This window comes from Fulmarus glacialis, unplaced genomic scaffold (genome assembly GCF_000690835.1).
Source record: "Fulmarus glacialis isolate BGI_N327 unplaced genomic scaffold, ASM69083v1 scaffold12919, whole genome shotgun sequence".
NCBI classification, from domain to species: Eukaryota; Metazoa; Chordata; class Aves; order Procellariiformes; family Procellariidae; genus Fulmarus; species Fulmarus glacialis.
The window spans coordinates 1-13,709 of record NW_009233905.1 but is presented as its reverse complement, the minus strand read 5'-3'; the positions used below and the strand labels follow the sequence as shown (position 1 = coordinate 13,709).

General features: G+C 39.5%; 1 protein-coding gene across 1 annotated transcript; it reads left to right on the top strand.

The window, feature by feature from the left end:
• Positions 1–118: 118 nt before the first annotated feature.
• LOC104082370 (dedicator of cytokinesis protein 11-like) lies at positions 119–6,961 on the top strand (the record flags this gene model as incomplete). The annotated part of the gene is made up of 4 exons (XM_009585481.1): positions 119–352; positions 1,014–1,114; positions 3,818–3,956; positions 6,537–6,961. Coding segments are annotated over 4 exons (597 nt in total), but the record flags the coding sequence as incomplete, so codon positions are not given.
• Positions 6,962–13,709: the final 6,748 nt, after the last annotated feature.

Below are 13,709 nucleotides of genomic sequence, written 5' to 3'. Positions count from 1 at the left end.
TTAATGATTCTATGATTCTATGATTATAGCCTTGTTCGGGATTTCACACACACCGAGTAAAACCCTGAGGGCAAGGATCTGCCTGTGTATGTTCTTTGAAGAGTACTCCTATTTGCAGCATGACTTTTCAATCTATAAATTTCCTTTGCTGTTTCTGGTAGCTCTGAACTCCTTTCCATACGTAAAGAAGAGAATTCCGGTCAATTATGAACATCAGGTTAATTTAAAACCAATTGATGTCGCTACTGATGAAATAAAAGACAAGACGGCAGAGCTGCAGAAACTCTGCTCTGCTGGTGATGTTGACATGATCCAGCTGCAACTCAAATTGCAAGGCTGTGTTTCTGTGCAGGTAAGGCTTGATGTCCTTTTAAATTACTTTTATATACACATCTCAGAGTTAGTCATCTTTTCACGATGCAACACATCTACTTTCCAGAAATGATTAACTGCCTCGTTTGCAGCACTGCAGCCATCAGCCTGCCAGCACAGCTTCCCCTGCCGCATATACTGGTACATTAGCGGGTGGCTCATGGTAATAAGCATTTTGTCCAGTGGTGTTTACAGTGTCAAGTCCAAGTCTAATTGCACATTAGTTGGCCATGGGTGAATGCTGAAATATACTTAACTCTTGAAGATTGTACTGTAAGTATCAGGCACAAATAGCCTTTTTGTGAGCCTGACTTCTCAAGCTGGATAAATGACCTTAAGACTCGGACAATACTGCTTTTCCAAATGGAAGTAAGAGGAAAGTATGAGGACAAAGATTGCATCTCTCTTTTTATCTCCATTTATCTTTTGTTCTTAAAAAACCTAGAGAGAAAATCTAATACTCAACTTTTGAAACTTCAGGTGCCTCCGGTGACATTAGTAATGCAGAGTTTATGGCATTCAAATAACATGCTAATGTTGGGTGGTTTGTTTTTTTTTTAAATTGTTATTCCCTTCACAACTGCCTTTAGCAACTGAACAGAAGTTCCAGCTTAAATGATTTCTTACTTCTTTGGTTCTAGGTTAATGCTGGTCCCTTGGCCTATGCCAGAGCTTTCCTAAGTGACAGCCAGTCCAGCAAATATCCTACTAAGAAGGTGAATGAGTTAAAAGAAATGTTCAGGTAGGATTTCTAATGTAATAAAAACTAGCCAGCTGGCTGGAACATGGTACCTGCTTTGCTTATATTTTTGTCTGTCTCCAAAATCAGCAGATGCTGAATGCTTAGATATGCCTTATAAAGATCCAGGTCTCACGGGATTGTGGGTGCTCAGACATATTAAAAAAGCCAATGTAACTATGTATGTCAAGAGTTCCCAAGCTCAGGGCTGTGCTCTCCATTTTGAGAGATTTGCTTGCACGCCTGCTTCAACGGTTTGTGTGGGTATTTGAGATTATCGTGTGAAGAAAGTATGTTTGAAAACCAGAGGTCTGACAGTCTTGTGTTCAGGGTTCTTTCATATTGTGCATTGTTTCCCAGTCTTTCCAAAGGGATTTTTTACTAGATAATGACGAACTTGAAATATTTTAAAGCAAATCCCTTCCCAGTTTATGGAGGACCATCATTCCTGTTTCTGTTGCTAATTTTTGAAACTATGTGACTTGCACAGGCATTTTTCTAACTCCTGTCCCTTAGGGTAGGTTTTACCTCCCACTTGAAAGTGTCCCCGAAGATATAATTAGGCACCTTCTGCTTCACCTCAGAATGATGAGCCTTTGCCATGCTATTTTCTGGACCCCTCGGGAGCAACCAGTTGCCCACCAGCTCCTGCATTCATTACTGGGTGCTGGTGACTCCCATTTCACCCATCAGTCACTGTATGGAGAAGGCAGCATTTGGGCCAATCCTATTTTCCTTCAGTGTATTGAGTAACTGTCACAAATGAGTAGTTTAGAGGCTGCTTAAAGAATCACCATCAAAGGTATTAGCATAAAGTGATTTTAATAGAAATTTATAAAAACGCGACTTAACAGAGTTCAATGGCAAGGTTCATTCTATCACTTACTACATGGATGAAGTATACAAAGGAAAATCGTGTTATAATTGAACTAGATTTTGTGCAGAGACCGAGGACGAAAGGGTAAGGGAGACCCTCCTGTTGTCACAAGATTCAGAGTAGACCCGGCTGGATCTACCCCTAGTCCCAGACTTGGGCAATGGTTTAAATCTAATGGGAGAAATATAAGGAATAGGAACAGGGAAGCCCTCCCTTTGAGTCACGAGGTTCAGAGTAGACCTGGCTGGATCCACTCCTAGTCCCAGACTTGGTTAACGGTTTATGTCTAAGGGTTTATGTCTAAGGGATTATATGTGTTTAGCAGCAGTCTAAGGTTCAGAGTTTTAAGGTGGATCACAAGATTTTAGCAGCACTTAATCATTAACTAATTTAACATTTACAAAGTAAGTTAGTAGAGTCTACTACAATCACGACAGTGACTTAATTACAGATTATGCTTACTATTAGTTCACGCACACACACACAGAGACACAAATATATATAAATGTACAAAAGGTATACCTGTTTAAAATTCCCCTTGAGTTCAGTGAAGAAATATTCACATCAAATGTCTTGGCATTTCTCAATGGGCAATGGTTGAGCCTCAAGGAGTGAAGGGTTTCAGCCCAGGTCCCATCAGCAGCTTTCGGCGATGGTCCTCCGAATATCGCAGACTTGAGAGGTCGCAAGCTCGGAGAGGTGTCCCACTCAGAGGGAGATGCTGGGCACAGCCCGCTGCAGTCCAGGAGAACTCAAAGGGTCTCACCATTTGTAGGTTCACAAGACAATTGTCTTTAGTCATCCGTAAATTTCCATCCTGGCCACAGTCCCAGGTGGTAGTTACTAAAAATTCGCAAGGTTTCAGTGTTGTTCCCCTTGAGCTACAACTCAAATAAGATGACACCCGGGCCAGGCAGTAGGAGTACGTTCCCAGCCTCAGCTATGCAAAGTTTCTGATACGGTCAAGGAACACTCAACTACCAGACTCAGTCCACCAAGGCCAAGGTTTCACAAGAAATTCTGAGATCAACAGGTGGCCCCGGAGAGGGAGGGTGAATGCACCACCACAGTAACCTAGCAAGCCATGGAACAAATAAGGGAACAATCCCTACAAACCTGCCATCTATGGATGCAGAACAGAGGGAGGGCGGTTTTACTTTCCAGCCTTACAGTGCAGCCAGAAGGACAAATACAATCTCTATTTCATGCAAAAAATCCCAGAAAATCCCAGTCGTGCTTGTATTTTCATTGTATTCTATAAAAAAGGAGAAATATGCATGTGAAATGAAGAAAATGAGTAGCAGTAACCAAGAAAACAATATTACAGTTCCCTATGATCTAAATTTCTTTCTGGAGGGTGTGTCTGCTGTTAGTAACTTGGCCTCTCAAGCACACGTGCTACATCATATACATCCAGATCTGTCAAGCCCTGTACTCTTCCCCTCTCTGCCTGACCATGGCCTCCCTCTGTTTTGTGACCCTGTGTTCAGCTGGTTGGGCTTATCTGGGATCTGCAAGCTGTGTGTGATCCTACAGGTTGGGATGAAGGTGCGAGACCACTGTGTTGCACTGCGGGTGTGCGTGTCCCATCTACTGAGGATCCAGGCTCGAAGGAGCACCAGCAGAAAAACCAACACCTGTGTGGCAGTCCCTCCCCATTCCCTGATCCACTGTGCCAGGGATGTCTAGGCACAGTCCTAGAATGTGACTTGTCCCAAACGTTGGAGAAAAAGGGGGGAAAAAATGAGATTTGCCTATCTGTCTGGTTGTTTGCTTTGGTAGAAGACTGGGCTATTGTAATGCCCAAAGTTCATTCCTTTCCTCCCCAGGAAGTTTATACAAGCCTGTGGAATTGCTCTGGAGCTCAACGAGCGACTCATTAAGGAGGATCAAGTGGAGTACCATGAGGGGCTAAAATCAAACTTTCGGGATATGGTGAAAGAGCTTTCTGACATCATCCACGAACAGGCACGTACTGCATGTCAGGAGCCCACAGAGGTGGTTCTCTGTGCTTGAAAACTAGCTAATGCTGAAAACTGACTGAAAACTAATTGAAAACTTGATCACCCTTCATGTTATTTAGCTAAATATAAAAAGGCGAGTAACTGAATGTGGGAAGTAAACGATACACTTGGTGGATTCCTAAAACCAGTTTCTGTTGATTGAAAGTCTCAGCCTGGTGTTGGTATACAGCGTGCTTCAGCATGGAGTCATCGCTGACACATACCATTCGTTTCTTGGCTGCCGTGGTCATCAGAAATCCTGTGCCATGTTTTGCCTCATATTTTCTACATCATAAGAATCCTGTGATAAGTCACAGGTCGAAATTCTCTGGCAAAATTTCTGTTTCCTCAGTTATATCCAGCTTAAGTTCCTTTTTTTTTTTAATTATTTTTCATTAAAGGATGTTTTCTTTTAAGTTTGGCCTAATGCCAACATCCTATTTACATGCACCGTTAAAGTATTTCTGCTAATTTATCTGACCTATGTTTTAATATTTTCTTGGGTCTTTCTAGGAAAATACATTTGAATAGTAGCATCAGAGAGGTGAGATATTCAAAGAACGGTTGCACTTCTACCTAGTATCATGCTGTGAAATGAGGTGAAAACTGGCTTTCTGAAGTAATCTCCATACCTCTGCTCTCTAATTTTGCCTTCATTATGACAAAAGAAAGCTCATGGTAGATTTCTAGCATAAAGCACACAAAATGAATGGTACAGACTGCATTGTGATTCATAGTACTTGAAATTTAGAAGAATGTTTTCAAAATCTCCCAGTTACTCAACATACAGACCATGTGTGACAATTAAAAATGCAACATTTTAAGTCACTAAAAATATATAGGCAAATTCCAAAATAAGTTGAGCAGTTGTTCAAACTAATGCAAAAATGTGCAAGTGGCAAAATAATACAACTGCACTAGGCTATTTGTAAGTTAGGTTTATTTACAATAAAATAATGTTTATGGGAATCAAATAGAGTCTTGTTATGGAAGAGCACAATATCATTTAAAAGAAACAGTCTCATGATGGGGCTGAATTTTGTTGTAGGAGTATAAGGGAGGATCTGTGTGAGAATAAGTGACTGCTGCATCCCCCTTGCTTTTGTTAGATTTCCCTGCTATTCTGCTCATGACTACCATTTTCTTAGTGTGCAAACTACTAATTTGCACATTCAGCACACTCATTTTTTTCATGTACCTTACATACCGTGTATACTCCACTGCTGAATTTTGCTCAGAGATGCTCGTTCATAGGAGTTGCCACCTGCCTACTCTAAGCTGTTTGCAAGTAAACCTTTCCAAGACATTTAATTTGCATGCAGCTGCTGGAACTTTTGTGGTTTCTGAATTCTGCAATAGTCAAATCAAAACCAAATCACTCAGTTCTGCACTGTCGCAGTACAATAGTTAAGATTATCTTAGAACAAAGAAGCATTATTAAAGCACGCTCCCTATTATCTTGATAGATTTACAAATATCCACTGTCATGTAGTCTTTGGTTAACAGGCAAAATATTACAGCAACTGAAATGTCAAAGTGAAGGGCTCGCTGGGAAGGATACTTTTCACTTTCTTCTTGCCTTAGATCAAAAGGCAGCTCGAAGGACCATGTTTACGAGCGCTATTCTTTATGGTTGTACAACATTATGTAGGTAACAGCTGACTTGAACTTTGTATTGCCATCAAATGACCTAAGTATCTAACAAATTAAACTTAATGGAACATGTTTTCCTCTTCTGCAAAATTACTCAGTTAAACATAAAAAGTACACTACATTAATTTAGGGTTCTCATTGCAAAGAACATATGCTTTTCTAAATATTGTCAGTGCCACAAAACAACACAGGCAGTGCACTTAGTTTGAGATGGCAGGGCAGATGGGTAACTCCCTGGGTCAGCCTGTGACCTTTTAAGTTAGGGAAATGTAAACACAAAAAAATTGATAAACTGCAGCTGAACAGGTACAGGAAGCCTCGGAGAGCGGCAGAAAACTGGATGTCCAGAAACTGTTTATGATGGCCAGTGATCTCAGTTTCACTAATGTAAATTCAGACTAACTTGTTGACTGGTGAACCACAGGGTGAAAAACAAATACACAGTCAGCTCTAGAGCGGCTCTACCAGTCCAGTTAGATCCTGTGCTGTAAGACCATCCTTCAGGTTATAAAGTACAAAATCTTTCCACGTGGCATGGATGTAGTGAGTGTTTGCTGTATTTAGCTGCAGGTACCCCCTGTGCTTACCGAAAAAACTATTAGAATTCTGTTAGTGCTAAGATACAACAAAAAATTGCTATACAGAGAATTGTTTCTTTCCTATACTGGATAGTTGTAATAAAAAATGATCCAGTAATACACAGAACAGCATATATATGAATGCTACAGAAATTGCTAAATTACTCTTCTTTCTCATTTCTTTGTTATGCTGCCTTTGCGAAACAGCTTTGAAGACAAGGTTGGATATCTCTTTTGCATACCTTTTTAAACAGCTTGATTATAATGATGAACTGAAACTTTTACTGAATTTGTGATTATTTTGTCTTGTCTAGATCTACCATGAAGATACAATGCATTCGCCGTGGGTGCATGACTCCCTACATGTCTTCTGTGCGATCAGCGGAACATCTGGTGATGGAAGTTACTGCTCACTCAGACCCACTGCTGAAATATAAACATATCAGCCATATTTTACAGAGCTTTCTCAGGAATACTTGGAACTTGGAACTGTACAAAGGATGTTTAAAAAAATCCATGACGAGCAAAGATTCAATTTTTTTTTTCCCCCAAAATAAGTTGCCATGCTTTCAAACAGGGTGCTTGCTTATTTTGCTGAGCAACATTGAAAGTGCCTGGACATTGCACCACTGTGCTTGTTTTCTACTATTGTTTTTTTAAGCTAAATGTATAACAGGACATGGAAAGGCAGTTGTCTAAATATGTATTGAATTGCTGAACTATGGATTGAAATGATAACGGTACTATGTAAAGTTGTACAATGGAATATAATAAAATGTAAAACCACTTTGTAAATAGAAGGAGTATAGAGTATATAGAAATTAGCATTATATCATATTTGCTGCTAAAAGCTTTGTTGGACAGGGAACATGAAGGAGAAATTGTAGTCACTAGTAAGAGACCTTCCTCTTCGAAAAAGTGACTTGGAGTCCAGATGCCCTTGTTGCACTCAGACAATGAGAGTAAACTTGTCCTGGTCTGAAATAACTAAAACCTAAGTCAGAAATGATAATTTTCATACATCCTCTGAGCAGATAATTCTAAAGTAACCTCCATGAAAGCTGAGTTTACTATAGCTGATTTCAAGTTTGGCTAACCTTTCACGGAAGTTTGGCTAACCTTTCACGGCTGCAGGAGGGTGGATTTTACTCACTGAGGACAACCTAGAGATTTGTCATTTGATACGAGTTTTTCTCTTTATCACTCATGGTCTCACACAAAAACAAACTCTGAGGACACCTGAAAGTGAGTTGGGAATTATAAAGTGCTTTAACACCTTTAAGAAAAATTCTAATAATCTGTGAGATGTGCTTTAAAAAAAAAAAAAATGCAGTGCATCAAAATAACTCATACAAAACTGAGGGGTTTTTTTAACTCATATGACATGCATGTTCCCTCCTGTTAAACAGATCTGTTTTCTGAAAGCCTGATGTTTTTGTCTGACAGGTGGTTGGAGAAAATGTATTTTCCAGAATTCTTTTATTCCTTCTTCCCCTCCCCAAAGCTTTAATACATTATCTCTGTCTCTTTTTAATAAGACACTTTCAGATGCAGGAAGAAGAAAACAGATCAGTAATACTTTTACCCAGCAACATTTTTAACATCTGTGTTTTTCAAAATCCCATCAATTGTAAATATGGTTCCAGTAGTTCATATGGGAAGGGTGGGGTTTTTTTAAGGATATGTAACAAAATACCATAATAAAAGGACTCCGGCTGGGTATTTAGCTTGGCTATAGTGTCTATAAAATGTTAAGCTTCTAATTTCTGAAACATAAATTATCTTCAAATAGTAACTGAACCACATTTCAAAATGTTTACTATGCATGCTTCTAAATACCTAAAATTAATTGTCTTCTGAGAAAATAATGTTGTGATCCATAAATTCACCCATTAGCTGTTGCAAGCAAGATACAGATGTGCCTATGTAACAAACAGACCACACTTCTGCTTGTATGTGCTTTTACGCCAGGCAGGCTCTAAATTTAGCTTTGCAGAAAGAGGAAGAGAGACTAGTATGTTTAAATATGGTTACCACCATACTGATTTTCATCTTTCAACAAATAATATTTAATGGCAGATAGTGAGAGTTTTCCAGATTACTTTACTAAAAGGTAATGAAGCTGTTTAATAGTGGATACATGACAAGATTTTTTTGGAGCTAATTAAACTCTAAACATCAGTACTAAAGGCATATCTTGAATAAAATGGGCAATGATGAGAAGCGGACATCCAAAAGCTCTTGCACTATAGCTCTTTTAAATACTACAGCTAACCTAATAGTTTTCCTGGAATTGCAGTGAAACTCTTATTCATGTTTTTTGATGTCTTTAATGTTCTGAAATAACATAGTTGGGTGAATTTTCAATTGTTATTCCTTATTTTTGCTGGAATTCCAGTGAATTTCCTATTCATATCTTCGGATATCTTTAATGGTCCAAGATGAATTTTTGTCTGAACTTCTCAATTTATCATTGGTATTGTTGTCCTGTCATTTCAATATACTGGAAAGCTGTCTCGGTAATTCAGCCAAAAAAAGTATTTAATATAGGTCCAATTAGAATATATACAGTCAGTACAGTTCAGAATACATGCTTATATGCAGTTTTGAAGAATAACAAAAATGATCATGCCCTAAGGATCTGCCTTCTGTCCTGCAGGTAAATAATTCGACTGGATTTTTAACAGAAAAATCTCACAAGGAAAATTTGTCCTTTTTAGATGGGTTGTAGAAAGACTGGTAACAAACCAGCTTGGTTTTTCTTTACATTTTCACCAATCTAGAAATGGTAGGGAATGGTCATTAGATATTTTACAGCTGTATCTGGACGACGGTGCCAAGAAGGTGTTCACATTTTCTCTTCCTATCCTTTTCATATATAATGGTCCCAGTTTAAAGAAGTCCTCCAGATTTTTTCTTATTTCTGGTTGAAATAGCTTAATTGACAGATGTATCTGGGGAGCATACTGTATATGTGCCTGTTTTATGTAGGTGATACTCACATTGGGTACTTCCTATTTGCTACCTTTTTTGGAAGAATATAAATGTTTATTGTTCATTAACACTTTTACTTTTCTTATACCGCCTAAGGAATGGTGGGAGTTTTTTGGTCTGTAAAAATTAGTAGACATATTTCAAATTACAACCTGGCATGCTCTCTTGCTATATATCAATATAGCTACACATATATATTATATATACGCCTCTAATTACTTGTGCTGCAAAACTGCTGTATAACACGTCAAGTCTCTAGAAGGGATGCACTGGTAATTTTGCAATCACTCAATTGTTTGCATAAAAAGAGAAGAAATAGGATAAACTATCTGTCCATGAAGACCAAGGGCAGTTGGCTACTTCAGTACCAGGACTGTTTTGGATAATGGTATCTGTTAGAGCCAGACTGTCTGCAAACAGGACATATAAAGCAACACAGGGTCTGCCAGAACTTTATGTACAAGAACATGCTTTTAGAGATTTATACACCTAGATAGAGTAAGCAAAGTGTAAACATTTCTGCTCTTCTTCGACTTAATGCTTCTCTCTCTGCAAAGATACTAGAAAGTAGTATTTTAAGACAAGTAAGTTCAGAGTTACATTTCTTTCCCCAAAAAAATCTGGAATGCAGAATTTATTGCAGTCAAGGATATATTTCTACGTACTACTCGATGGTCTAAATTTCTTCTAATAACAGAAATTTTCATAAGATAGGCCAAGAAAGGGAAAGTCATGGATGTGAGAATACCTGTAGCGTGTAACATGTTTATTTTGTTCCAGAAGCCTTTTGAACATATGCCACATGGTGTTTTGATACAGAATAAGAGTTTGCATAAACATAACACCTTTTGTCTCAAAGTAGATAAAATATGTTTGTTTTCCCTTCCTGTAGAGAGAGTGAGTCCCATGGGCTTCACAGCAGGCTTCAGAATACCCTAAAATTTGACGCAACAGAGCCCAAAAGACTGGAGGAAAACGTAAGTGGAAGTCATGGGCTCAAAAGTCTTACACAAATTAAACCACATCTTACTCCATTTACCCATTTGAGGAGAGTAGCATGTGTTCATTTGATGTTTACTGAGCTGAGTTCTTTTAATTAAACAAGGGGTTCTTACTGGATTGAGGAATACTGTGTACAGCTAATTATTATGCAACCACAGACTTTATTTCACTTAACCTTTAAATAATACGCTTGTGTCAAGCAACGGTGAACCAATATGATATACACATAATATTTCAGCTATTCTGGATGTAATTTACTCTCTTTTCATGTAAATTTAACACCTGGTACTACATATTCGTAACAGAAGTGCTTTTATTGTGCATGTTGTATATAATACGTGTGTTGTACAAGCCCTTTTCAACCTCCTGTGACAACAGAATGCTACATCCCATTTGCCTCAGTTGTTAACTGATGTACCTCTGACACCGAGTAATACAATGCTATATTGCTCTTTTTATTCTCATTTTCTTTTTCTTGAAGAATCAATGATTTTGACAAGAAGCCAGGGCAAAATCACCTTTCAGTTGATCCTGATAAAAGAAAGTTTATTCCCGGTTAAAATAAAAGACTACAAAAACAGGAAAAATAAGTGTTGCAATAAACATGTTCTGCTTAGGAGGTTTTTTCCCTTCTCAGAACACAGTGAGTGATCTGAAGCTAATACCAGGTTCATGGGTCTAAAACCTAGTCAAATGAGCTATCGCAGATACTGCCTCTAAAGAAGATTACTGTAATAAATCTTCAAATACATAAGTACACCAAATGAAATTGTTAACACTAAATTATTCAGCAGCAAATAGAAGGTGTTGATTCAGAAATACTGAAGGAGCACAAATGCCACACACACAGCTCGGAGGATCCCAAAAATACGATTCATCAGGAAACCTGAGACAGATATAGAGTGCATACAAATGTATAAATAGAAATAAGGTGTGAATCGCTAGAAAGGAAACGTCCCAGCAAATCACCCTACTTTCCTAAAGAATATTCAGTAAGTTTGTGATCAGGTTTTTGCTCTGGTTTGTAGTTCCAATTTTCAAACCCAGACTAATGCTCTTTGGAAATGTATTTATTGTCACTCTACTCCAACTAACTCAACTTAAATGGCCAGTATACTAATATATATGCTCAGGCAGTTGTATTGGCTATTACATGATGTAATGGAAGTCAGGTATAACTATTGTTATTTACCTCAGACCATCGGATAAAGGACAAATTGCTTTTTCTACTGCTGTCTTCTACTGCTGAGGCTTCCTTTACAGGGCTCTTGCAAGCCTTCGCCAAACAGCTGTAGAACCAGGTTCGTGCCCTGCCTCCCTTCATGGGCAATAAGAGGCAAAGGAGTTACTCCCTTGCTGAATAAATAGATTAATTAAATAGACCTTGGTATTTAGGGAACTGTGAGCAGAAAAGTTGATGCATGGACTTGCAGTAGCAATTTATTGGAGCGCGATACCATTTTTGCACAATCATACATGGTTCCATATCTACCCTAAAGTGCTCTTCAAAGGACGTAGTTTTTATTCCACATAATTTCTGATTTCCGGTGATGCTTGGGCAGCAGCTCGGAAAGAACTTGCAGAGTTCGTGGCCGTTTTGAACACACCTATCACAAAGCTCTAGACGTCCCCCGAAGAACACTGAGGTCGAAAAGGGAGAGGCCCCGTGAGTCAGACCGGGTTTTTTCAGCTCACAATTTTGGATTTTCGTGCCTCAGATCCAGCTGCATTCTAATTGACTGAGCCCTTTTTTGAACTGACCCCAGCCATCTTCTGAAGAGCCTATAATTATTTCAGTTGAGACCTAATGTATTCGCAGAAGCTGCTGCAAAATCAGAAATTATAAAGGAGGAATCTCACCATCAGTGTGAGGCAACTAAGGGCTCTTCTGCTCCCAAAAGAGACAATTCCCCACAGCCCCATGCTGCTCATTGCTGCTGCCTCATGCAGCCACACCATGCATCAGTGTCATTTGTTAATACGATTTAGAGAACATGTACAGAAAAAAATTATTAGTTTGGTTTTTTTAATGCATCAGCAAACTGGCTGCACGGCCCCATGATCACTAGCTTTGGTTGCATGGGTGGAAAGAGCAGGAACGCACGGCCAAGGGCAGATCACCAGCATGATCGTAAATCAGTTTACACCAAGCATGAAGCCATACCACATGTACTTATTTAACAGATCATTTTAAAGATACCTCAGGTGTGTCTATATGAGTTCCAGTCACTGCAGCGCAGGCGTATTTTCAGAGAAGATGATGAGCGAGCATGAGATTTGCAACAGAAAGATGCAGGACAGGACTCAATGAGATTGAGAAATGGGAAGTCTCGGGTAGGTGGCAGGGATCAAAGGCTTTGGCAGGAGTTCTGATTGCCGTGCACCGGGATGGGAATGTGATGACAAGCCAAGTGCTCGGGGAGGAGGGAGAGAAACAGGAAAAAACATTTCAGCTGCCTCTGACAATGGGCAGGCAGCCAAAAGCATGCGAACCATTGGATGTGTGTTTGGCACTGGCTCTCCCAGGAGAAAGAGAGGACAAAACAGAAAGGAGGAAGGAAAGAAAACATTAGCAAGGAAAACGAAAGCAAGAGAGAAGTCGCTGTATCTCGGATCAGCTTTACTCTACAAAGGTCATCACTAGCAGGCATAGTCCGTGCCGGCTATAGGTAGTTGCACAGTCTGATCACAGTCACACTGCTTAAACGTTCCACGTCCTGGAACTTTAAGCCACGATTTTTATTTTATTATAACTGCATGTCCTTGGGCACTTTCTAACAGCAACTAGGAAATTTGCTAAATCCTCTTCTTTTCCCAAGAGTATAAAAACAAACAGGCAGAAAAGCAAAAAAAAAAACCCAACACAGGATATTCCCCGCCCTGTCATAAAAAGGCCCGCTTCCCTTTTTCTAAAATGAGTGTCTAAAAAGCAGATGAACTCTTGCAAAACTCCTTGAAGAGCTCAGTAAATACTGAAACGTTCTGTTGGCTTAGGAATAAGTGATTTTCAGTACTGCATTTTGGTTTGCCTTGAAACTTCGCCAAATTTTCCTCTCTGCTGGATCTGTACAATTTTTATACTACCTGTATGTGGGTGGCAACTAGCAGCAAGCTTGCTAGCTACCACAAAGATCTAGTTCAGAAGAAAAAGCCTTATCCCAAATGTTTTCTTATCCTGAAATGTATCAAAATATCATTTGCGTGATATTCTCACTTCTGTGAAAATTTGGGAAAAGTACTTGCTGCATCACACCCACAAAAGTGAGAGCAAAATTGCCGGTGATCATATCGTGTTTGGAAGGGGCTGAAGCAGACGGCGTTTGGGGAAGTTTGTAGAAAGAAGAATCCCAGGGAGGACCCCTGGGAGGCACAGAAGGGAAAGAAAAGTGTCTCTGGGATGTGGGTGCGGGAGGCAGCGATGGCCAGCGGAAAGAAAGCGGGGGTGACACAAGGGGTGACAACAGAGGGAGGGGGTGGCGGCAGCGCGGGGC